The sequence below is a fragment of the Panthera tigris genome, chromosome D1 (genome assembly GCF_018350195.1).
Source record: "Panthera tigris isolate Pti1 chromosome D1, P.tigris_Pti1_mat1.1, whole genome shotgun sequence".
Lineage (NCBI taxonomy): Eukaryota > Metazoa > Chordata > Mammalia > Carnivora > Felidae > Panthera > Panthera tigris.
In genome coordinates, this window is record NC_056669.1 from 107,631,355 (window position 1) to 107,653,415 (window position 22,061).

The 22,061-nt window shown below is 58.1% G+C and overlaps 1 protein-coding gene across 1 annotated transcript; it reads left to right on the plus strand.

The window, feature by feature from the left end:
- The first annotated feature begins 588 nt into the window (after nucleotides 1-588).
- FRMD8 (FERM domain containing 8) lies at nucleotides 589-22,039 on the plus strand. The gene is made up of 11 exons (XM_042958207.1): nucleotides 589-738; nucleotides 1,028-1,112; nucleotides 2,368-2,535; nucleotides 6,461-6,562; nucleotides 6,918-6,976; nucleotides 7,108-7,274; nucleotides 9,275-9,499; nucleotides 11,619-11,742; nucleotides 12,688-12,831; nucleotides 16,783-16,987; nucleotides 20,200-22,039. The coding sequence occupies exons 2-11, from the start codon at nucleotides 1,028-1,030 to the stop codon at nucleotides 20,316-20,318; spliced, it is 1,398 nt and encodes a 465-aa protein (XP_042814141.1). The 5' UTR covers nucleotides 589-738; the 3' UTR covers nucleotides 20,319-22,039.
- Nucleotides 22,040-22,061: the final 22 nt, after the last annotated feature.

Genomic DNA, 22,061 nt, shown 5'->3' on the forward strand with positions numbered 1-22,061 from the left:
GAGTCCTAGGAGGCCACTGAGTTCAATCTCTTCATTTTACAGATCGGAAACTGGGGCCCGGGGGAGAAGGGGCTTGTCCAGGCCGAGTCCGTACAAGGGCCCAGTCTTCTGACCACAGCAAAGAGCCCCTAACCCCTCATGGCCCAGGGGGAGCTGCTGCAGTACAGGCTGCTGCCTGAGTCACCTTTACGCAACACCCAGAACAGTGCGGGTCCCTGACACGTCCCAGAACGCATCTCCATTTTTACAAGTGAGGGCACCGGCCCCAAACCACGCGCAAGTGATTGCCCATAGCTCGGTCACCATTCCTGATTTCCTTGAACCTTCGCCACACCTTGTCACAGGCCAGCGGGCCGGCCCGTGGAGGGGGGGGGGGCGCGCTGCCCTCGGTCACCGTGTTGGTGGCGGGGATGTTTCGCGGCGCGGCCGCCTGGGGACCAGGGGCGTAACCAAACACGCGAGGCCCAGGTTTCCGCGGGCCCGTGAGAGGCGAGAGCGCGCCGGCGCCAGGCAGGGCGCGTGCGCCGCAGCCCCGGGCTCCCATTGGTTCCTGCGGCTTGGGAGGCGGGGCCGTGCGCGTCGCGCTTCCTCCGCCCCAGCTTCCGCGTCCTCGCCCCGGTAGCCGGACCCCGAGCGGGTGCCAGAGTCTTACCCGGTTTCGGAGCTGGAGTCGGACCGGAGGGGTCGGAGTTAGACCAGGACCCTGGGCTGAAGCGGCGGGCACTGACTCCCTGCGAGGTGAGAGCGCGGCGACGCCCTGCGCGGGTCCTCACCGCGGATGGGAAGGCGCCGTGCCCTGCCCGGGGCATCCCGGCGAGTCGACCCCGCACCTGACCACCAGCCTCGGGCTTGAGTTGGCTGAAGACCCGCTGGTGTGCACACCGGTGCCCCCAGCCAACGCTGTTCACTTTCGCAGATCAGCCCGGGACTCCAGCCTTCCTCAGTGAGAGTTTGAGGGGCTCCCCAATCCCCTCATCCCTGGACACTCCCTCCCCCCAGTGGCCGTTCTTTCTCTTTCCTTGTGTAGATGGACGGGACAGAAGGCAATGCTGGGCAACCGGGCCCCGCTGAGCGGTCCCATCGAAGCAGCGTGTCCTCCGTGGGAGCCCGAGGTGGGTCCCTGTCCCCATCACCTAATCTCCATACCCAGTTTGTGTCTCAGCCCTGGGGAAGTGGCCCTGGCTTGCCATCTCTTTCATTAAAGAGAATCTTATATAGTAATTAACAAATAAGGTCTGTGGCGGTGTGAAAAGTGACAGAAGACAGAGGACGTGGGCTCTGTCACTAGGCTGTTGGCCAAGTTGGGTACTGTTCTTGAACTTCCCTTTCTTCATTTGTAAAATGAGCATATCTTACATAGCTGTGAAATTGAAATGAAATCTCATGAATGAAAGTGCCACCTTGACTTTCTTTGATTTCTTTCTCACAAACAGCAGGGTGAAAGCAGGCATCATTATCTTCATTTTATAAGGAAGGAAATTGGGCCCTAGAGAGGTTAAGTCAGTGGGTACTGGAGCCTGCATTGACTCTGTTTTCCCTACCTGAAAAGTGAGTCTGAATCACAGCCTCCTGGAGATTATTTTATGGTCTGGCAAGAAAGTAGCTGTTACAGGCAGAACAGACTGGAGATCCAAAACGCACGTTCATGTGTGTTGATGATAAACTATACCTCTGCCTTTCATAGGCTTTACCCCATTGGATTCACAGCTTGTCTTTGAGTGAGGGTCTCCCTTCGGCACCAGGCTCCAAATAAGAATCCTACAAAGCCGACACAAGTGAACACTCAACTTTTTAGGTTATATTTCTCCTGGCCTAGTTAGACTGTCCTGGAAGGCCATGGTATTGAGTCCTGAGGCTTGGAGAATCCTATGGAGCTTGAACCCTGGAACTTGCTTTACCCTGGGGTGGCCTTAGGAATCCCCTGTTCTATCTTAGCTGGGGCCAGAGAGAGACAGCTACTTGCCTGAGGATAATAGCCAGTTGCCAACTCTCCTGCCTCGCAGCCTGATACACTAACTCCTATAATCTCAGGACGGGTTTGGCCTGTCTCTGCCTCAGTTCTCACCTGTGGAATGTTCTCCATCAAGGAAGAAGCCTAGGGAGATAGGGTGGGGAGTTAGGGCCGGGCCAGAGTTGCTGTGTTTCTGGGTGGTTTGAGGGTCTCAGATAAGCCTTAACAGCACTCGTCACAGGGTCTCTTGAAGATGCTGGGGCTCTGCCTCTAGAGTATAGAGGCATTCTAAGGGATTGGGGCAGCAGGGGAGAGGGGCTCTTGCCCCGGTGGAGGGGGGGTAGAGGGTTCCTGGTCAGCATGCCTCTGCCTACGTAGCAGGCCCAGCTGACCCTGCCCAGTTTCTGTTGTTGCAGCAGCTGACGTGCTGGTGTACCTGGCGGATGACACAGTGGTGCCCCTGGCTGTGGAGAACCTGCCCTCACTTAATGCCCACGAGCTGCACCGGGCTGTCCGTGAGGTCCTGCAGCTCCCAGACATCGCCCTGGATGTCTTTGCACTCTGGCTTGTCTCCCCTCTGCTGGGTAAGGCTTGGCAGTCAGAAGCCCAGGCCGGAGGGTTGGCAGGGCAATGACCGGTAGGGAGGGGACAGCTTCCGGAACCTCTGGCCACAGACATCAGGAGAAAGTGGGACTTCTGTATGTCCTGGAGCTGTCCACCGCTTTTAGGACACCTGGATCCTCTGCCCCCACTCTCTCTCTGCTGGTGGCAGAGGAGGGGTCAAGCCTGCCCCTCAGCCTCGCTGGTGCTGGATCTGGGGCATGAAGAGGATCAGGACTGGGGGACAGGGATGGAAGGGATCTGCATTCACTGAGCATGTGGTCCATGCCACAACCTGAGCTGGCATTTCTTGAGCAGAATCTCTCCTCACCCTAATGGCCCAGCCCTGTCTTACAGATGAAGAAGGTGAGGTTTGGAGTGGTGGGTTCAGTGACTGGTAGGACCCAGATCAGAATGGAAGCCTGGACAGGGCCCCCTCAGCCAGCCTCTGAACTGCAACCTCCTCGTTGGGGCAGGGAGGAAAGTGGGCCAAGGAAGCAGCCACCCCCGAGGGTGGGGTGGACAGGACGAGTGGGAACTTGACTTTTCTGCACGGGGCGTCCAGCCCTGCTTGGTTTCTGGTCCATGACCACCTGTGTCCTGTCCTTTCAGGCTGAGATCCCAAGGTGGGGAGGCGGTAGCTCTCCACATCCTCAGGCCTGGGGGCAGGGTGGGGGGTGGGGGTGTCCCTGAGGCCTCTGAATAGGGTCCCTGGCCTGCTGGCTCGCACAGGAAGAAGGCCAAAGGAGAGGGTGCCCCAACAGGTGCCAGGGCCAGGCATGTCTGCTGAGCTTAAATATTCTCCTTTCTTGTAGAGGAACAGGGGCAAGAAGGGGGTGATGTGTCCCCCAGGGCCCCTAGTGGTTACCTCTTTGTCAGGCCAGTGGGATTTGTGCCTCTGCCCCAGAGGGAGAATCTCTAGTGACCAGTGGGAGACGGAGTGCCCATCCTGTGTATCTCCATCCTGTCCACGTCCTGTGTCCAACCCCCCACCCTGCCCCGTTGGAGCTTCCTGTCCAGCTGCTACTCTCGCCCACCCTCTTCCTGCTGGCAGGTCTCCTCCACCCATTCCCCATCCAGCTCAGCTGCCCCCTTTTCCACCCTCCGGGTGTGGGTGGAAACTGCGAGCCCCTTGGTTTGTATCTTTGGGAAGCTGGCGGTGTCCGTTTCAAGGGTTTCGGCTGGCCCCTGCCCCGCCTCAGGCTCTGTCTGTCCCTGCAGCTGGGCAGCTCCTCCTACTTCCTCCGCCCCCACTCCCTCCTCTTCACATTCCTGTCCCCCCCCTCGCAAGAACATGAATGGGCTGCCTGTGTGGCCGGCCCGGGTCACCCTGGGGCACCACCCTGTCCAGGAGGAGGGTGGCTAGAGGCCCCAGCATGAAGTCAGTGCCCACTTGGTTCCCTGGCTGGGTTCGGGAAGGCTGAAAGGCCATTTCTTCTTTGACTCAGGCCCCTCGGAACCCTTGGCTGCCCCCCAACCCCAGAGTGGGTTAAGCTATGACAAATGCCCCAGGGCTGTAAGGGGGGAGGGGTGCTGTGGGCTGGAGCCACCCCTCAAGCTGGATGTTTGGGGAATGTTTGTCCTTCTCAGTGCCCTTGTCACTCTGCATGGAACAGGCTCCAGGGACCATCAGTCTCATTCGAGTGAAAGCCTCCAGACAGGAAGGTCCTGTCTGAAAGTGTGTGGGACCGCAGGGTCAGCGTAGTCCTGCTCTGATCACGGGAGTCCCCTGAGCTGCTGGAGCTCGAGATCAGGGCTGGGCTGTAGACAGAAGGAAGGGCACCATTGCCCCCGGTCCACTCTCCCTCTCAGTGTGTCCAGAGGTCCCAGCTAGCCAGTTACCTTGGTCACCTCACAGGTAGGTCCAGAGCCGCCTCCCAGCACCCCTGTGGCGGCCAGTGATCTAAATGCCGGGGACACAGTGGGAAGCAGGCCCAAAGGTGTCCCTGCCCTGGGGGAACTCGCAGTCTGAAGTGTGGTGCAGGAGCTGTGGTCCTGGTTGCCACTAACTCTTGGTGGCCTTGGGCAGGCACTGTCTTTCTTTGGACTTCAGTTTCCCACCTGTTCAGTGGATGGTCTCTGTACCCTCTGGCTCTGGCATCCTCTGAGCATCCCGGTGGAAAGCATGTGGAGGCTGAGTGGCCGGGTGGGTAGGGTTGAAGACGGAGCCTTTCTTGGAGGGGAGAGGGCGCTGCCACTGGGTGTGGCAGAGGCGGCGGCAGATGGGTGTGGGCAAGGATCTAGGTTGGAAATGAGGGACAAGGAACCACTGGGAAATCTGAATATCTGAGAAACATTGGAGGAGAAAGGGGTGTGAGGAAGCTGAATGCAGGGGTGGATGGGAGACGCTGCAAGCAGGAGGGAGACCAGTTTGGGGGGATTTGGCTACTGTTTTGTGTTAAGATCAGGGACCAGCTGGGGGCGCCTGGGTGGCTCAGTTGGTTAAGCAACTGACTTTGGCTCAGGTCGTGATCTCACAGTTCGTGAGTTTAAGTCCCACTCCGGGTGAGCTCGAGCCCCACTTCGGGAGAATACAAGCCCCGCTTTGGGTGAACCCAGCTTCTCTCTCTCTCCCCTCTCTGCCCCTTGCTTACTTGCGCCCTCTCTCTCCCCCAAAAAAAAAAAAAAAAAAAACGGGGATCAGATGGAAGCCCAAAGAACAGAGATGAAGACCCTTGGCTTCATGCTGGCAGGATAAGGCGCCCAGCCCCCTGGTGGGGGATGAGGGAGGAGATAGGGGTCAGAAGCAGGGTCAGAAGGCAGGAGTAGCTAGTTGATGGCACGGATATCGCCACTTCCCCACTCCCCTACCTCCAGCAGCCATCCTCATTCATCTGATGGCTTGGAAGTGGCCTCTGACTTCTCAAAGGCTGTGGTCACTGACGCGTAAGGTAAAAGTGCTTTCTCATTCCTGGCCTGGGGTGTCAAGCCCTGGGGCCAGCTGGCTGCCCAGAGTCAAGGGGCCACGAGAGATGCACTTGGCCATTCTGTCCACCCATGTGAGGGCCTGCGGTGGGCCAGCGGTAAAGCAGTGAATGGGATAGAGCCGCTCTTGCCCAGGTGACCCGAGGACTCAGCAGCTAGTGGAGCATAGGCAGGGAGGTGACATCAGATAGCGGTAAACACCATAAAGGCAACCACATGAGGGTGTAGTTGGCATGGAGGAAGTTGATGAGGGGAGCTGCCTCAGTGAAGGGTCTGGGGAAGGACACGCTTGAACTGAGACCCAAGCCAGCCAGTCATGTGGGGGGCGGTGCGGGGGGATGCCTGAGGCTGGAGGAACAGCGCGTACAAAGGCCCTGAGGCACCGACATGCTGGGGAGATTCAAGCTATTGAAGAAGGCCGGTATGGCAGGAGCCGAGCGGGAGAAGGAGTGAGGAGGAAATGAGGTGGGCAAGCTGGATGGCATGGAATAAAGGTCAGCCAGAGTTCCTGGGGAGGATGCTGGAGGTGAGGCCTGGAGAGGAGGAAGCCCAGGCTCCGCCAGGGGCAAGAGAGGGCAGCCGCTTGGGTCTGTGGGTCCCAGTTATCAGCTTTGGGCTCTGCTTCCTAATGGCAGTGCTGGGTTCTTCTGGACCACCATCTCTGGCGCTTTCTGTCGGCCACCGCCTCTCGTACTGGAGGGAACAGTCAGAGGCTGGTGCTGCCTAGAGCCTGACCCTCTCTCACCTGTTGTGTGACTTTGGACAAGTAACTTAACCTCTCTGTGCCTCATTTCTCTGCCTGAGTGAAACGAGCATAGCGTTCTTACAGAGCAGATGCACGTAAACCACTCGAAATGGTTCGGGGTGCTTGTACCTGCTCAGTTAATACCGGCCACGACGGCCATCGTCGTCGCCTTCGTTCGCGGGTGGCAGTCGTGCTGGTCAGGGGCCACACTCACGGCCGCTTCCCCTCTCATCCCGCAGAGGTGCAGCTGAAGCCCAAGCACCAGCCCTACAAGCTGGGCCGCCAGTGGCCGGAACTGCTGCTGCGTTTTACCGACGCCCCCGATGACGATGTGGCCATGGGTCAGTGCCGCTGCCCGCTGGCCCGCATCTCTCCCGGGCACCTTCGGCCACTCCTTCCAGGGGAAGATCCTTGGTGTGGAGGGGTGGGGGGCAGACTGTGCCGGGGGCCAGGGAGGGCAGCCCCTTGGGCCTTTGGGCCTCACTAACCAGCTTTTGCAGGATCCTTGAGGGGAACCCAGGAGGGGGGTGGCCCCGGGGGTCAGCAAGCGCATTGAGACAAGCCAGCCTCCCAGCCTCTGGACAGCCCTCCGGCTTTGTCAGTCGTGGTGGGTGAGGGGGGCACTAGGCCTGTCGGGAGAGGGCCAGGCCGGGCCGAGCCGGGGAGCCGGGCGGTGACCCCAGCCTCTCTCCCCAGATGAGCCTTCCCTGCAGTTCCGAAGGAACGTGTTTTTCCCAAAGCGGCGGGAGCTCCAGGTGAGGCGGTGAGCGCCAGGCGGTGCCCCCGTCCCTGGGGCCCTGTGTCCGGCCTCCCCTTGTCCGCAGACCCCTGGACACTGGTGTGCCGCCCCAGCTGAGCAGCCCCTCCGTCCCGCACCGGCCCACAGATCCACGACGAGGAGGTCCTGCGGCTGCTCTATGAGGAGGCCAAAGGCAACGTGCTGGCCGCACGGTACCCATGTGACGTGGAGGACTGCGAGGCCCTGGGCGCCCTGGTGTGCCGCGTGCAGCTCGGGCCCTACCAGCCTGGCCAGCCCACTGCCTGTGCCGTGAGGTGAGGGCCCGTGGGACCTGGGGCGGGGGCACGGGGTGGGGAGGGTCGTCCTGGAGCCCTGCTTGCGGGTGACCTGACAAGATCTGGAGTCGGGAGGCGTAGGCCCCCTGGGGCTGGCCCCGACGCTGTGTGACCTTGGGCAACTCACCCCACCTCTCTGAGCCTCCTTTTCCTCATCTGCTCTGGGAGCTTTGGGTGAAGTGACATCTGTGAGAGGAGCCCCCAGGTGTGCATGAGGGTGGAGCCTCCATTTGAGGTCAGGAAGGAGGTGAGCTGGTTCTTCCGGGGACTGACCCCCGTCACCGGTGACCGTCCAGCTTAGTTCCGCACTCCAGGGATGAGATCCCGTTCCCCGGGCACTCCAGCCTGCGGGCTCTGGGCTTCCCACCCCCTCCCGAGAAGCAGTGCTCTCTGCTGTGAGAGTGAGTGTGCCCCAGAAGCACGGTCAGGCCGGTCAGGCCGGACTCTGACCTCCACAGACAATGGTCCTGAGGTTTAGAGGTAATTCCAGTGGAGATGAACTTTCGGCACAGCCTGCTCCTAGACCCCAGACTCCTCCCACCCCAGCACTGTAGTGGGCGGCGTGTTGGGGGAGAGGATGTGCAGAGACAGGGCCCTGTGCCAGGTGACTAAGAGCTGGGGCCCCACACTTACCACCTGGCTCAGTCGAGCCGGAGGGCTCCCCACGGAGCTGGCTGGAGCTGGTGGCCGTAGGGATCCTGCCCCTCGGGAGTGTCTGCTGCTTTACGCAACCCAAAGTGTTTGTACTTGAGGGACTTTGTCAGCTCTGGATGGATCCAGAGGTGCAGAGGCTCCGGTTAGATCCCCAGACGCCTGTCCTCGTTCTCCTGGCCCGGCCCCGTGTCCTCTGGGCCAGCTCACACTCAGGCAGGCCAGTTGTGTATTGGGAGAGGCCTCTTCCCTGACCCACAAGAGTCCTCAGACTCACTCTGACGTCCCCTTCCCTTGGCTGAGCCTCAGGTCCGACCAAAGGAGACACGGTGGCCAGAGCGCTGATGGGCCCGCCCTGAGCCTGCCCAGGCCCCACGGACGGGTGTGGGGAAGGCGGGATTTCCAGATGACAGGCGAGAGTTGTCGCTGGAAGATGGGATACGGGAGCACGAGCAACGAAAGTGCCCACAGCAGCCCCGAGAAGGGCGACGGCCCCCTGGACACCCCTTCTCACACTGCCCCGCCGTTGGCCACCAGGCCGGCGCGAGCTCCTTCCTCACCTCAGCCTTCCCGCTGGCGGGGGTGGTGGGGGGTGTTTGGTCGTCCAGAAGCCCCAGGAGAGACCCCTCCCTTCTGTGGTGAAAATGGCAACCTCAGCGGTACTTTTTAGGTGCCAGGCACCCGCTGGCGCCCTTCCATGCAACCAGCGGTTGGTGTCCTCGTTTTATCCCTGGGGAAGCTGGGCCTCTGAGAAGGTCCTCGCTGCCCGAGGACACACCTCCGGCTGCCCCCAGCTGGGAGCAGCTGGCACGCAGCCCGCACGGTCAGAGCGCTGCCTGACGCGGGAACAGTGCGGCTATGCCGAGGTTCTTTATGGTTGCGAGCTTTTCTTGTCGAACCTGTGTTGACGGATTGTGGGTTGATTTTTTTTTTTTTTTATGTCCCTCTTTGGCAGAAAATCCGTGGAAAGGTATATGTAGGTCACCGGCTGTCCTGTTTTTTGGTTGTAAAAGTTCCACTGGCTCGGAAATCCAAACCTTCATGACTCGGTGACACAGACGCTGTGCCGAAACCCTCTAGCCACAGGCTGGCTGTGCGGCGGGCCTGGTCTCGGCTCCCCCTTTGGTGTCCCAGCCTGTCTTCCAGGCCTGTCACCAGCCAGGCTTGCCGCGGGGCTCGCGGCAGTGGGCTCTCTGGCGGTCCTCGTCCGGGGCCTCGCCTGCCCCTGCCCGTGAGCACGCTGCACCCCGAGGACCTCGGCCCCTCTGGCCAGGCCCCCGCCCCGGAGCCCCGCCTCCCACTGAGCCCCCCACTTCCTTCCTCCGCAGGGAGAAGCTGGACTCCTTCCTCCCCGCCCACCTCTGCAAGCGGGGCCACGGGCTCTTTGCTGCCCTCCGGGGCCGCGGGGCCAAGGCGGGGCCGGGGGAGCAGGGCCTGCTGAACGCCTACTGCAAGGTGAAGGAAGCGGCCGGCGGTGACAGCGGGCGCGGGGCCTCCCTCAGCACCCACTACCGTGCCTACCTCCTCAAGAGCCACGAACTGCCCTTTTACGGGTGAGCGACCCCCTGGCTGTCATCGTCACGGGCAGCCACGGCCACGGGGCCTCTGCTGTCCCCTCCCCTGACAGCCCAACAGTCTGCACGGCCTGCCAGGGTGCCCACCTCTGCGCCCGCCGAACTCTGTCCTCACGTGGGGCGTGTCTCGGGCCCCACGGGGACCGAGCCGGACCCCTGTCCTCCCCTTGCACCTGTCCCAGGCCGGGCGGCAACCCTCCTTCCACCCGCCACGGTCACCTGGCCGCTGGGCCCGCGGACCTTGCGCGTGGCCGGTTCTCTCACGCCACCAACAGTGGTCGGTGGCTCTCGGGTACCTGCTGCGTGCCAGCGATCGAGGCGCTGGCGATACCTCGGTGAGCAGAGAGACGCGGGCCCTGCCTGGTGAGGCCGGCTTGCCGGTGGGAAGTCAGACAGCAGCAGAAGTAGAGACCTCAGGTGGCACGAGCGGCAGCCGGGTGACCGGCGAGGACAGTGTGGCCGTGCCCTGAAGGGGAGATACGGTTCAGGCCGGGTGGTAATAACGCAGGAGGTGAGACGCGGTCAGATGCCGGGGTGTTTGAGGGTACGGTCGACAGGATTTGCTAGACAGACGGACAGTGGGACGGATGAAGGCGAGGAGGCAGAACTCCAGGTGTCTGGCGTGAGCACATGAACGATGGTGTCATCAGCCGAGACGGGACCGTGCCACGGAGCGGGTTGGGGAACGTTTGGGGGTTTGGATTTGGACGTGTTGATTTTGAGATGCTCGCTAGATACCCAGCTGGCGATTCCGGGCGGGCAGTTAGGTTTCTGAGTCTAGAGTCGGGTAGTCATTGGTGAGCATCAGCATCTGGGCGGTTTGAAACCTGGAGCCTGAAGACCTGGCCAAGGAGGTGCGAGTGGACAGGCGCAAGGAGGCCCCGGGACGGCGAGGCGGGCGGGTGGGTCTCTACGAGCCGGGCAGAGGGAAGTGTCAGGGAGGAGGAAGTGACCAAGCGTCGCACGCTACCGCTTCCGGGTCGAATTCAACGTGCCCTGGGTGGTCGATGGTTGACCTTGGTTTCAGCATCGTGGGGGTGGCAGCGGGTGGAGGAGAGTGAGAAGAGACAGGAGACGGCGGGTATGGCTGGCCCCTTCAGGGGTCGGTGCTGTGCAGTGGAGTCCAGAGATGCAGCCTTTATGGGTGGATGCGGGGGCAGAGGCTTTTAATTTTTATGGTGAGCGAATGTGTGTGTACAGATCAGGCTGATCCGACAGAGGGTGAGAAACTGAGATGAGGGTAGCCAAGTGGCTGCTTCTGGTTGCTTCCGTGTCCTCAGTGAGGTAGGAGTCCCAGCCATCCGCTGAACCTGTAGAAGTCTTCCAGGAGCAGGGACAGGAGCAAGGCTGCTCTCAGGACCCAGAGGAGCACGTGCTTGTCTCCAGGCCAGTCCCGGAGCGAGGGTGCAGGCTGTCACAGAGAGTGGGACTCAGCAAGGGCTCTGGCTTCGCCTGGTGCGAGGAGGAGGCAGGCCAGGCAGACGTAGGAGAGGGAAGGACGTGGCGGGGCAGGGGGAGAGGGTGGCGGCTCAGTGAGTTGGTGTGCCAAGGCCACTATACCTTTTCCCCTTCCCCGTGTCAAGCCCTGAAGCCTCCCTGAGTGGCCCCTGTCCCCTCATGACCCCGAGCAGGTGCAACTTGACCCCACTGCTGCTGAAGGGTCTTGGTCTGACAGACCGTGGGCAGCGGAGTTCTCCCAACCTGATACGGCCTGGCAGCTGCCAGCAGCCTCAGCCCCATCCCCTCCTGGCGGTTCCCCGGACGTAGCCTCCTCTGTCCCACCCCCAGGTTCACACTCTTCTCTCCGTCTGAGGTGCCTGCCCTTCTCTGTGACGCTCCTCTCCTCCCCCTGCCTGTTCAAGCCCTCCTGTCTTGCATGGCCAGTGCAGATGCCACCACCCCCAGGAAGCCTCCCTCCCACCCCCTCTCTGTTTCTCCCTCCCCAGGGGCAGGTTTCCATTTAACCGTCGGTTACCAAAATGGCTTAAACTTCTCATATGCCCAGGGCAGGGCCTGGCCAGAGCATTGAGGAGGGTGACCCCGGACGGTCTGTTCCTGGTGCGGGAGGTGACCGGCTAATGGCAGTTCCCCTTCCCAGGTGTGCCTTCTTCCATGGTGAGGTTGACAAGCCGGCCCAGGGCTTTTTGCACCGGGGCGGGCGAAAGCCGGTGGTGGTGGCCATCAGTCTGGAGGGCGTGCATGTCATCGACAGCAGGGAGAAGGTACCTCCAGCTTCTCCAGGGTGGGACCTGGGTTGGGGGAGCAGGGAGCCTCACTGGAGAGGGCACGGGGTGCTCATGCGGGCCTTCCTGCTTCTCGCGGGCTGGTGGTTGGCCCGGAGGCAGACTGGATGGCCTGTGTGGCTTCCCTCCCCCTCGGACGGTCCCTGGGGCTTCCAGTGTCATCCTGGGAGCTTCCTTGGGGTCTGCTCTAGGTCAGCTTTTCTGTCAGCACGCTAGGCAGGAGGGCAGCTAAGGAAAGGGGAGGCTGGGGCTGGGATTAAAGCCTCTGGGTGGAGGGGGTCTGGCCTGGCCTGGCCACTCTGCCGGACCAATGGCTGGAGACTAGCTATTGGTTTTCCAGAAAAGCCTCATGACTAGAAGCCCTCTCCGGCTGCCAGAGTCGGGCTTCTTCCCCTGTATTTGGCATAGGCTGTCGGTTGGTTCCCTGCGTAGATGGTGGTGTCGGCATCCTGCCCTGTGGGGCAGTTTCTCTGCACTTGGGCCAGAGTCTGTCCTAAGCCAGCAGAAAAGTTTTGGGTGACTTACCCCCAGAGAGAGATCCCAGCCCCTCCTGGGCACCTGTGCCCAAGTATGCTGGGCCCAGAGCCCAGCTCGGCCTGCTGAGACGCTACCCAGCTGATCTCATGGAAAATCCCCCCTACCCTCCACCCCTTCCCCCAACTGTGACTGCCCCAACTGTCGGGGGCTTGACCGGCTGGTGAGTAGTGCCATGGGTCAGGGGCTCTCAGCCTCCCCAGACCACAACCCCCTTTGAGGGTTTGATGAAAGTGGGGACTCCTCCGAGAAACTCATACAGGAATTTAGACTCAGCCTTGGGGATAAATAGCCTGGCCCGGCATCCCCTCCTGGTGTCACGTGAGCAGGCTGGGGTGGGGGAATGGACTCGGCTCCGAGAATCCAAGCTCTGTGTCTCCCGCTGGCCAGCACGTCCTGCTGGGCCTGCGTTTCCAGGAGCTGTCGTGGGACCACACCTCTCCCGAGGAGGAGGAGTCTGTCCTGTGGCTAGAGTTCGATGGGGACCACGAGGGCACCCCGGTCAACAGGCTGCTCAAGATCTACTCCAAGCAGGTAGTGGGCATTGCCTGCACGGGGGGCGAGGTCGGGGTGGGGTAGCCTGGGCTCAAGGGGTCCCAGGCTACTGGAGGCTCCGGGCTGGCTGACAAGGAGGCGAGAGGGCTGCCGAGCGCCTGGGGACCAGGGGAGCTGACGTCAGCTGAGCCAGAGCCACTCTTGCGAGTCAGAGGCCCGGTTTGCAGATGCCACGCTGGGCTTGTGGCTGTGTGACCAGCCGGCACTGGCTCCAGTCCTCGAGGCCCCCTGGGAGTTGGGTGCTCTCAGAGGAGAAGTGGGCGTGGCGGGGCGAAGGCCCCTCGGCACCTTTGTTTCACTCTGTGCACACGGCCCTCATCCCTGCACCTCCCTGCTGCGAGCCCAGTGGCCTCTGCCTTGCCACACCCAGTACACAGATGGCTGTCCTCCGTCCCCGGCTCAGCTTGACTGTGAACTCTTGGCCACTCCTGTCCCCTGCAGTGGCTCCTCTGATCCCCTGGCCTATAGCATCACAAAGTCTTCCCTCTCGCGGCTTTGCATACACGACTGTCCCCACTTCTGCTGATGATTCTGTCATTTTTACATCACTAGGCTAGACCCCTTTTCAAAGTAAATGTGTTATTGTATCATCTGTAGAGAAAAGTTACCAAATCCTAAGTGTATGGCTCCACGGGTTTTCTGAAAATAAACCCACATAACACCTTTCAGATTGCGAAAAAGAGCCAGGACCCCAGGAGAACCCTCGAGCCTCCTCCCAGCAAGGGCGCCCCCCATCCTGACTTGTTTCACCCTCGAGTCTTTCTGCCTGTTTTTGAACCTTCTGGCACAGGCTCCCTCAGTTTGTTCTCTTCTGTCTGGTTTCTTCTGCTCAGTGGTGTGTTTGTGAGCTCTGTCCTCCCTGCAGGTGGCAGTGGCTTGATCTTTTGGAGAGGCTCTCCGATGTCCCATCGTCCACGTTCCCCAGCCTTGACTTTCCCACCCATTGCTGATGGACACTTGGATTTCCCGTTTGGGACTGTTGCCAGCAACGCTGTCGTGATCACTGTCATGTGTGTGCTTTGTGCGCATACGTGGGCGTCCCCCTGGGAGTGGGATGGCTGGGCCCCCAGGTCAGCACACGCTCACTTGAGGAGACACTGCCAAGCTGTCCACAGCCGTCACGCAGATGTGTGCCTGCCGCTCCCTGTCCCTCCATTTCAAGTTAATTTTTTACATGAAGTGTGATGTATAGATCAACATTCTCTCTCTCTCTCTCTCTCTCTCTCTCTCTCTCTCTCTCTCTTTTTTTCTTTTTGTTCCAGCATTATCTGTTGAAAAGACTACCCTGTCTTCATTGAATTGCCCTGTGTCTCTGTTGAAATTCAGTTGGCCAAGTGTGTGTGGGTCTATTTCTGGATTGTCTGTTCTGTGCCCTTGATCTATGTGTTTGTCTTTCACTAATAATCCCACCGTACTGATGACTGAAACTTAATAGTAAACTTGAAATCGGGTGGTATGATTTCTAGGACTTTGTTCTTTTCCAAAATTGTTTTTGACTATCCCAGTTCCTTTGCATTTCCATATAAATTTCAGGAAAAGCTTGTTGATTGTTACCCTTCCTCCCCCCAAAAAAGTCTTCTGAGATTTAGATTAAGATTCCATTGAATCTGTAGATTAATTTTGGAGAGAATTAACATCCTAAATCTTCCAGGCCAATAATTTCTACATCTCCCTTTATTTGGCTTTGATTTCTTTTCACTAATATTTTATAGTTGTCAGCATAGAGATATTGTACATCTTTTATTATATTTATCCTTAAGGTTGTCTTTTTTTTTTTCTTTCTTTCTTTCTTTCTTTCTTTCTTTCTTTCTTTCTTTCTTTCCTTGGTGCTACCCTAGATGGTACTTTTTTATTTATTTTTATTTGTTTGTTTTTTTGGAACATAAAAAAATTTCTTCTTCTCTCACATAACATTATAGGTAGGCAGTCCAGATCTGTTATTGTGAACTCAGAGTCCTTTAACTTTCTTTCTCCACCACGCATATTCTCTTCTCTTAAATTTACCTCATGGTCCAGGATGGCTGCTTCAACTCCAGCCATCACGTCTACATGCTCCACAACAGGAAGAAGAAAAAAGGAGAGGCAAACATCCCCTCTTTAAATATCAATTTTTGGTTCATTGTGGTATGTAGAAGTACAGTTGATTTGGAGGCACCTGGGTACCTAGGTTGAGCATCTGTCTGACCCTTGATTTCAGTTTAGGTCATGATCCCAGGGTTGTGGAATCGAGCCCCGCATCGGGCTCTGCTGAGCTTAGAGCCTGCTTAAGATCCTCTCTCTCTACCTCTGCCCCTTTCCTGTGCTCACTCTTTCTCTAAAAGAAAAAAAAAAAAAAAAAGAAATACAATTGATTGTGTTATCTACACACTCATATATCCTGCGACTTTGTTAAATTCACTCGCTGGTTTTAATAGTTTTGTTGCAGATTCTTTGGGGTTTCCTCTGTAGACAGTCATGTCATGTGTAATAGGGGCGGTTGTATTCTGACCCTCCAGTGTGTGTGCCTCTGTTTGTCTTGACTGATTCCACTCCTGGACTTCCAGTACAGTGTTGAGTAGGTGTGAGCAGACATCCTGACTTGCTCCTGACCTTGGGCGGGAGTATGTTTGGTCTTGCTCGAAATACGTATGGTGTTAGCTGCAGGTTTTTCACAGACACCCCCATCTGGTCGAGGGAGGCTATTAGGTCGAGGAAGGCTAATAGTCCCTTCTGTTACTGGTCTGCCAGGCTTTATCCTGAATGGATATTAATTTGGTCAGATGTGGGGTCGTTTTAATGGCAGGCTCCCTGGACCTCAGAAGCATCACGCTGTGATTGAGGTTCTGTTCCAGGGAACTTTGAGGGCTTCCCTGTTGTGCTTACAGCCCCGTGTCCTCTATCCCCACTGGCTGCCCTCCCACTCACCAGCCAACCTTTGCATGAGAAAAGGAGGCAGGCGTGGAGAATGGATGCCGGCTTTTCCTTCTGGGCCCCGGCAGTGGTTCCTGCCCTGCCCCCCTCCCCAGGGCGGGTTGTGTTGCTCCGGGGAGGCCTCTGGCTGCACCGTGCGGGCACAGGTGCCAGGCCGCTGTTCTGTCAGCGGGGGGCCATCCCCTCGGCCCCTGACCCCTAACCCCTAACCCCTTGTGGGTGCTCTTCTTGGGAGCACGAGGCAGGCATTCGGTCCTCCTCGGTCCCTGCTGTGTCCCACTGCCTATAGTAGACCTCGCACGGGGCAGGCACTCGGTGAGGGTGTTGTCTAACCGAGGGACTCCACCCGCTGACGGCTGGCTGTCTGTGGACCCATCAGACCCCTGGCGTCCCCATCACATGGTGTCTGGACTGTGCTCACTGACACCTGGTCTCTTCACCTTTTATGTCAACGCGCGTTATATTTAAAATTGGTTGAGAAGGTGTCGCCTTTGAAGAACGTGCTCAGAGGGCGTCCCCCACCCTCAGCCCTGTGACCTGACCACCGCCGCCTTCCTCATGGGCCTGCAGGTTCTTCTCTCCGACAACTCCCTCCGTTCCTTCCACCCAGGACGCCCTGCCTGAGCCCTCTTCCTGCCTTTCTTATCGTCTCCGCGCAGCTGAGTTTCTTTCCCATCTGGCCTGACTGCTGCCACCCATGGCACTCGGCCTTCCTGCCTAGAATGCTCTTTCTCGCCCAGCCCACCTCCCAGACCTGAGACAGGGACCCCTACTCATCCTCCAGGACTGACCTCCGAAGTCACCCCAGGTGGATGCCTCCCCTGTCCCTCTGCCCACAGAGCACCTGACCCCCCCCTTCCTTTATTATGTAAATGGTGTTTGTTTCCGCATCGGCCTCCCCCAGCAGAAGGCAGGGGCCCGTCCACCTTATCTGTCTCGCCCTGCAGAGTGTGGGAAGGCCGTGTCCTGGGCCACGGCTCACCGCCCAGGCCTCAGGGTGGCCCCTTTCTCCACCCCCAGGCTGAGCTGATGAGCGGCCTCATCGAGTACTGCATTGAGCTGAACCAGACTTCAGAGCTCGCCGCCCCCCAGGAGACTGTGTCCGGCCCGCCCTCGGCCGCCAGCTCCCTGCCATCTTCTGCTCAGCGCCCGCAGCTGCAGAGGCAGGGCAGCGTGGTGTGCAGCCGCCTCCAGCATCTCTCCACCATCGACTACGTGGAGGAAGGTGAGCATGCGCACGCGTACACACACGACGTGCACACGCACACACGACACGCGCGTGCACATGCACATATGCGCGCCACGGGGAGCCCCGGGGAGCCCCGGGGACAGCGAGGTAGGGTCCAGTTGCCAGGGACCTAAACGGGAGAAGGAGTGAAGCTGGGTGAGGGTCGCATCTTGTGAGCTCTGTGATTGGGAATGGGGGCCTCTGGGGCCCTGGCGGGAGAGTCCTTTTCTGGCCCTGTCACTGTTGCGTCCACAGATGTTCCCTGCAGCAGTGTCCAGATGTGACAAACTAGAAGTGACCGATGTCGGTTAGTTCGGTGTGGGGACAGAAACAAGGGGCCACATCCAGTAGAATCAGGGCAGCTGGTAAAAAGGAGGGCTGAGTGCAGGGTGATGTCCCAGTCCGGGCCCTGGAGCAGACAGAGGACGTTTATAAGGAAACTGGGGAAGTCCCGAAGTATGTCGTTCAGTTCATCATATCGTACTGGGGTTTATGTTTTAGTTTTGGCAAATGTGAGACGGCGACGGAGGACGCCAGCCTCAGGAGAAGCCAGATGAGGGCAAATGGGAACTCTTTGTATGATTATCTTTGCAACTTCTCGATAAATCTGGTTTTGTTCCAAAATAAGAAGATTTTAAACGCAATAACAAAGACCTACGTTTAAATGGCAAGATGTCGGGGCGCCTGGGTGGCTCAGTCAGTTGAGCATCCGACTTCAGCTCAGGTCACGATCTTAACGACTTGTGGGTTCGAGCCCCACATCAGGCTCTGTGCTGACAGCTCAGAGCCTGGAGCCTGCTTCGGTTTGTGTCTCCCTCTCTCTCTCTCTGCCCCTCCCCTGCTCACATTCTGCCTCTCTCTCTCTCTCTCTCAAAAATTAAACGTTAAAAAAATTTTAATAAATGGCAAGATGTTCACAAAATAAGACCAAGTAATAAAAATCAGGTAATAGGACAGCCCCACGTAAGACTGCATCCGTGTGCAGGAGGAGGGGGATGTGCCAGCCCTGGTGGTGAATTGTTGTAACTTTTGCTTTTTCTTTGTGCGTCTTTGCAGTATTTACGTATTTTATGACAGGCACATCATTTTTTAAAAACTTTTTTGAAGTTTATTTATTTTTGAGAGACAGAGCAAGCACAGGAGGGGCAGAAAGGGAGAGAGAGAGAATCCCAAGCAGGCTCTGTACTGTCAGTGCAGAGCCCAATGCGGGGCTTGAACTCACAAACTGAGATGGTGACCTGAGCCAAAACCAAGAGTCGGACGCTTGATTGGCTGAGCCACCCAGGCACCCCTACATTTTTTACGGGAAGCATGTCATTTTTTTTTAATTTGGTTTTTTATTTTTATTTTTATTTTTTTTTGAGAGAAACAGAGAATGAGTGGGGGAGGGGCAAAGAGAGAGGGAGAGGCAGAATCCGAAGCAGGCTCCAGGCTCCGAGCTGTCAGCACAGAACCCGACGCGGGGCTCGAACTCACAAATGGTGAGGTCATGACCTGAGCCGAAGTTGGACACTTAACTGATGAGCCACCCGGGTGCCCCAAGCACGTCATCTTTTATAATCAGAAACAGCAAAATAATTTTTCAATAACGTAACTGTTTCCCCCATTGTAGTCTTCCTTGGAATGGCCAGCAGGCACTGTCACCCAGCTCCCTGGTGTGGGACATGACCGTTATCTCCAGTTGTGAGCCACTACAAACAATGTAGCTGTGGCTAAATCCTTGCTTAGAATCCAAACCGAATCCTTGGGACAAATTCCTAGAGACGGCGTTGCGGTATCAGACCGCGTGCCCGCTTGCGCCCCTCCCAGTAGACAGCGCGCACGGGCCTCCACCCCCTCTCTGTCACACCGAAAGAGACCTTTTTGGGTTGGTATTTGAATATCGGTGAAGTTGGACCGTTTTTATGTGCTTGGATTATTGTTCATTTCTGTTGTCTATTTTTCTTTCGTTGCTTGATTTTTTTTTAGTTAGCATCATATGTTAGTGTGGTATGTTTGTTAATAATTAACGAGCCAATACTGGCACAGTATTATTATTAAAACCTTTTTTTTTTTAATGTTTATTTATTTTTGACAGAGAGAGAGAGAGAGAGAGAGACAGAACATGAACGGGGGAGGGTCAGAGAGAGAGACACAGAATCTGAAACAGGCTCCAGGCTCTGAGCCGTCAGCACAGAGCCCGACGTGGGGCTCGAACTCACAAATGCGAGATCATGACCTGAGCTGAAGTCGGACGCTCAACCGACTGAGCCACCCAGGCGCCCCTAAAGTCCTTCATTCTAACCTAATGTCCCTTTGCAAGGTGGCAGGATCCCATCCAAGACACTACACTACACTTAGCTTCGTGTCTCTGTAGGCACCTCTGGGCTGTGGTAGCTTCTCAGATTTCCCTTGTTTTTGATGACGTTGACAGTTTTGAGGACAACTCTGTGGAGATATTGTAGGATGCCGTGTTATTGGAATTTGCCTGATGTTTTCCTCGTGATTAGGCAGGGGCTGTGGGCTGGGGAGGGAGATCACAGAGGTAAAAAGTGCCATTTTTATCACATCACATCAAAGGTGCATTATCAACATGACTTGTGACAGTTGGTGTTGACCTTGGTCACCTGGCCTGAAATTCTAACTTGTAAGAATTCTTTCTGTCTTGTTGAGGTTCACCTCGAACCAGTTGTCTGTGTTGTAGGTGTTTTGTTTCTTTGGTCTGTTCTTTTGTTTATTTTTGAGAGAGAGAGAGAGAGCAAGAGCGCAAGCAGGGGGGTGGCAGAGAGGGGGACAGAGGATCCGAAGCAGGGTCCGCACTGACAGCAGAGAGCCTGATGCGGGGCTCGAACTCACGAACCGTGAGATCAACCCGAGCTGAGGTCGGACGTTAACCGACTGAGCCACCCAGGGGCCCCTCTTTGGTCTGTTCTTGAACTGGGTTTGACAAAAGCTCCTCAGACAGCACAGCTGGCCCGGCATCAAATGAAAACCCAAAACGGCCTCCGATTTGCAAGGCTGGCCGCACTCCCCGCCCTCCCCATCGTGGGCAGAAGAGCTGGGGTCCGGGACTGAGGCTCAGACAGTTGGTGGATGCGGTGAGGGGGCCTGGGTCTGCACCGGCTCTGGAAGGAGCCAGGCCCTGGAGCCGGAATCCAGGCTCCCGGGGGGCGCGCACCAGCCCACCCCGGGGAGCCCTCCCTCAGCGCGGTCCTCTTGTTCCTTGACAGGTCAGCAGATCAAGCGGGTGAAACCGAAGCGCACCACGTCCTTCTTCAGCCGGCAGCTGTCCGTGGGCCAGGGGAGCTACACCGTGGTGCAGCCCGCTGACAGCCTGGAGCAGGGCTGAGGGCAGCGGCGCCAGGCGGGGGGTGGCACCCGGAGGCCCCCTGGGGCCTGGCCGAGGGCCCTTCTCCCCGAGGGGCGGGACCAGGCTGCGGCTCTGGCGTCGGGCAAGAGGGCCACCTCGAGCGGGAGGAGTGGCTTCTGTGCCTGGGATGGGACGCGGGCTGCGCGGAGCTGGCCGGGGGCTCCTGCAGGGTCTTTTTTGGACTTCCCCTGGACTCGGCCCCACTTCCGTCTCAGGAGCATCTGAGGAGGCTCTGGCCGCCTCCCGCCAGCCAGGGACTTGTCTTCGTGCCCCTCTCGAGATGGACAGTGTCCCCTGCTCTGAAGTCCTCAGTGGCGGCTCTGATGGCAGGTGGCCGATGAATAGGGTTCGGGACCTGTAGATCCAGTGTGTGTCTTTGGTCTCTTCCCTGGACTTTGGTGACCACATCCCTGCATTCCTTCTGCCGCACCCCCCCCACCCCCCCACCCCCCCGCCCCGCAACCTGCTGCCAGTCTGGGCATGGCTCTTTGGGCGGGAAGGGGCCCTCGTGCATTGAACCACAGGAGGAACAGAGAAGGCCAGGCCCCTCACCCATACCCTCCCTTGCCGGATGAAACTAGAGGGAGCCAGGCAGGGCCTGGCTCAGGGGGCATTCTGTGCCCCTCACTCAGGCCCCTTGTGCCAGGACACCCTCTGACCGGAAGGAAAATGCCTTTTTGCCAGCCTTTGGTGACAACGCTGTGCCGGGAGGTGGCCGTCCTATGGACCAACATGCCGCCAGACCCACACTTCACACTTGGACAGGCTCCCAACCACCCTGGGCTTCAGGGTTTGGTTTTGCTCCTTTTTCATCTGCTTTAGTTCTGCGAAGCCTGTGACCTCTGGGGGCAACTTGAGAGAGTGCTCCCGCCAGCCTCAGAGCTACTGGCTTTCCTTCAAGACGGCGCCACGGTGTCCATCCGCGTGACCCTTTGGGGTGGCCTGTGCGCGAGGATGTCCCGTGCGAGCTGGTCTCATCTTTGCAGGGACATTGTAGGGAGGCTGGATGCGGCACTGGGTGTGGCTTTTCCCCTGCCTCACGTTCCTGTCTTCTCCCAGAGGAGCCAGGCTAGCAGAGGGCCTTCCCAGCCCCTCGGCTCCTCCGTGGTGGCTCCATGGCTCTCACGGCGCTTGCTGGGACTTCCCGCGGGGAAGAGGCAGGCCCAGCGGAGCACTGGGCTCGGCCTTGTTCTCCCCTCCCCTGGAGAGCCTGGGCAGAGGAAACGTGAACTTGGCTCCAGGGGTGGAGCCCACTCACTTCCTCTTCCTTTTGGTGACTTTTGCACACTCCAGATGTTCTGAGGGGGGCTTGCCTCCGGCAGTAGGGACTTGTGTCGCTTGTTATAATAAATAGGTATCCGAGCCTTCTGGAATGTCCCAGCCAGAGAACATCTTATCTCCCCTCCTGGAATCACTGGACCTGAGTGGCTGCCCGGCAGCCCGGCACGCAGCCATCTGGTTATCTCTTCCCACTCGCTGTTTTGACCCAGGTGAATGTTTATCTGCTGGTCTGGCTGCGAGGGGCGGGTGTGGACCCATTACTTGTTTTTACTGTTCGGCCTCTCTGCTGTTCTCTGAGCATCCCTTGTGACGTGACCTTTTCTGCCTGGCCTTTGGGACAAAGCAGTATTTCACCAAGTGCCCTTTGAATATTCTCATTCTTTTGTATCATGTGACTTATTAATAATAAATGAATTTCCAGCAAACTCTGGGTGGTTCACG

Bases quoted from the DNA above. Each gene is read 5' to 3' on its own strand.
- FRMD8 (XM_042958207.1), top strand. From the start codon at position 1,028: ATGGACGGGACAGAAGGCAATGCTGGGCAACCGGGCCCCGCTGAGCGG. The intron at 1,113-2,367 runs GTGGGTCCCTGT...CTGTTGTTGCAG, and splicing joins GTCCTCCGTGGGAGCCCGAG to CAGCTGACGTGCTGGTGTAC. The intron at 9,500-11,618 runs GTGAGCGACCCC...TCCCCTTCCCAG, and splicing joins CACGAACTGCCCTTTTACGG to GTGTGCCTTCTTCCATGGTG.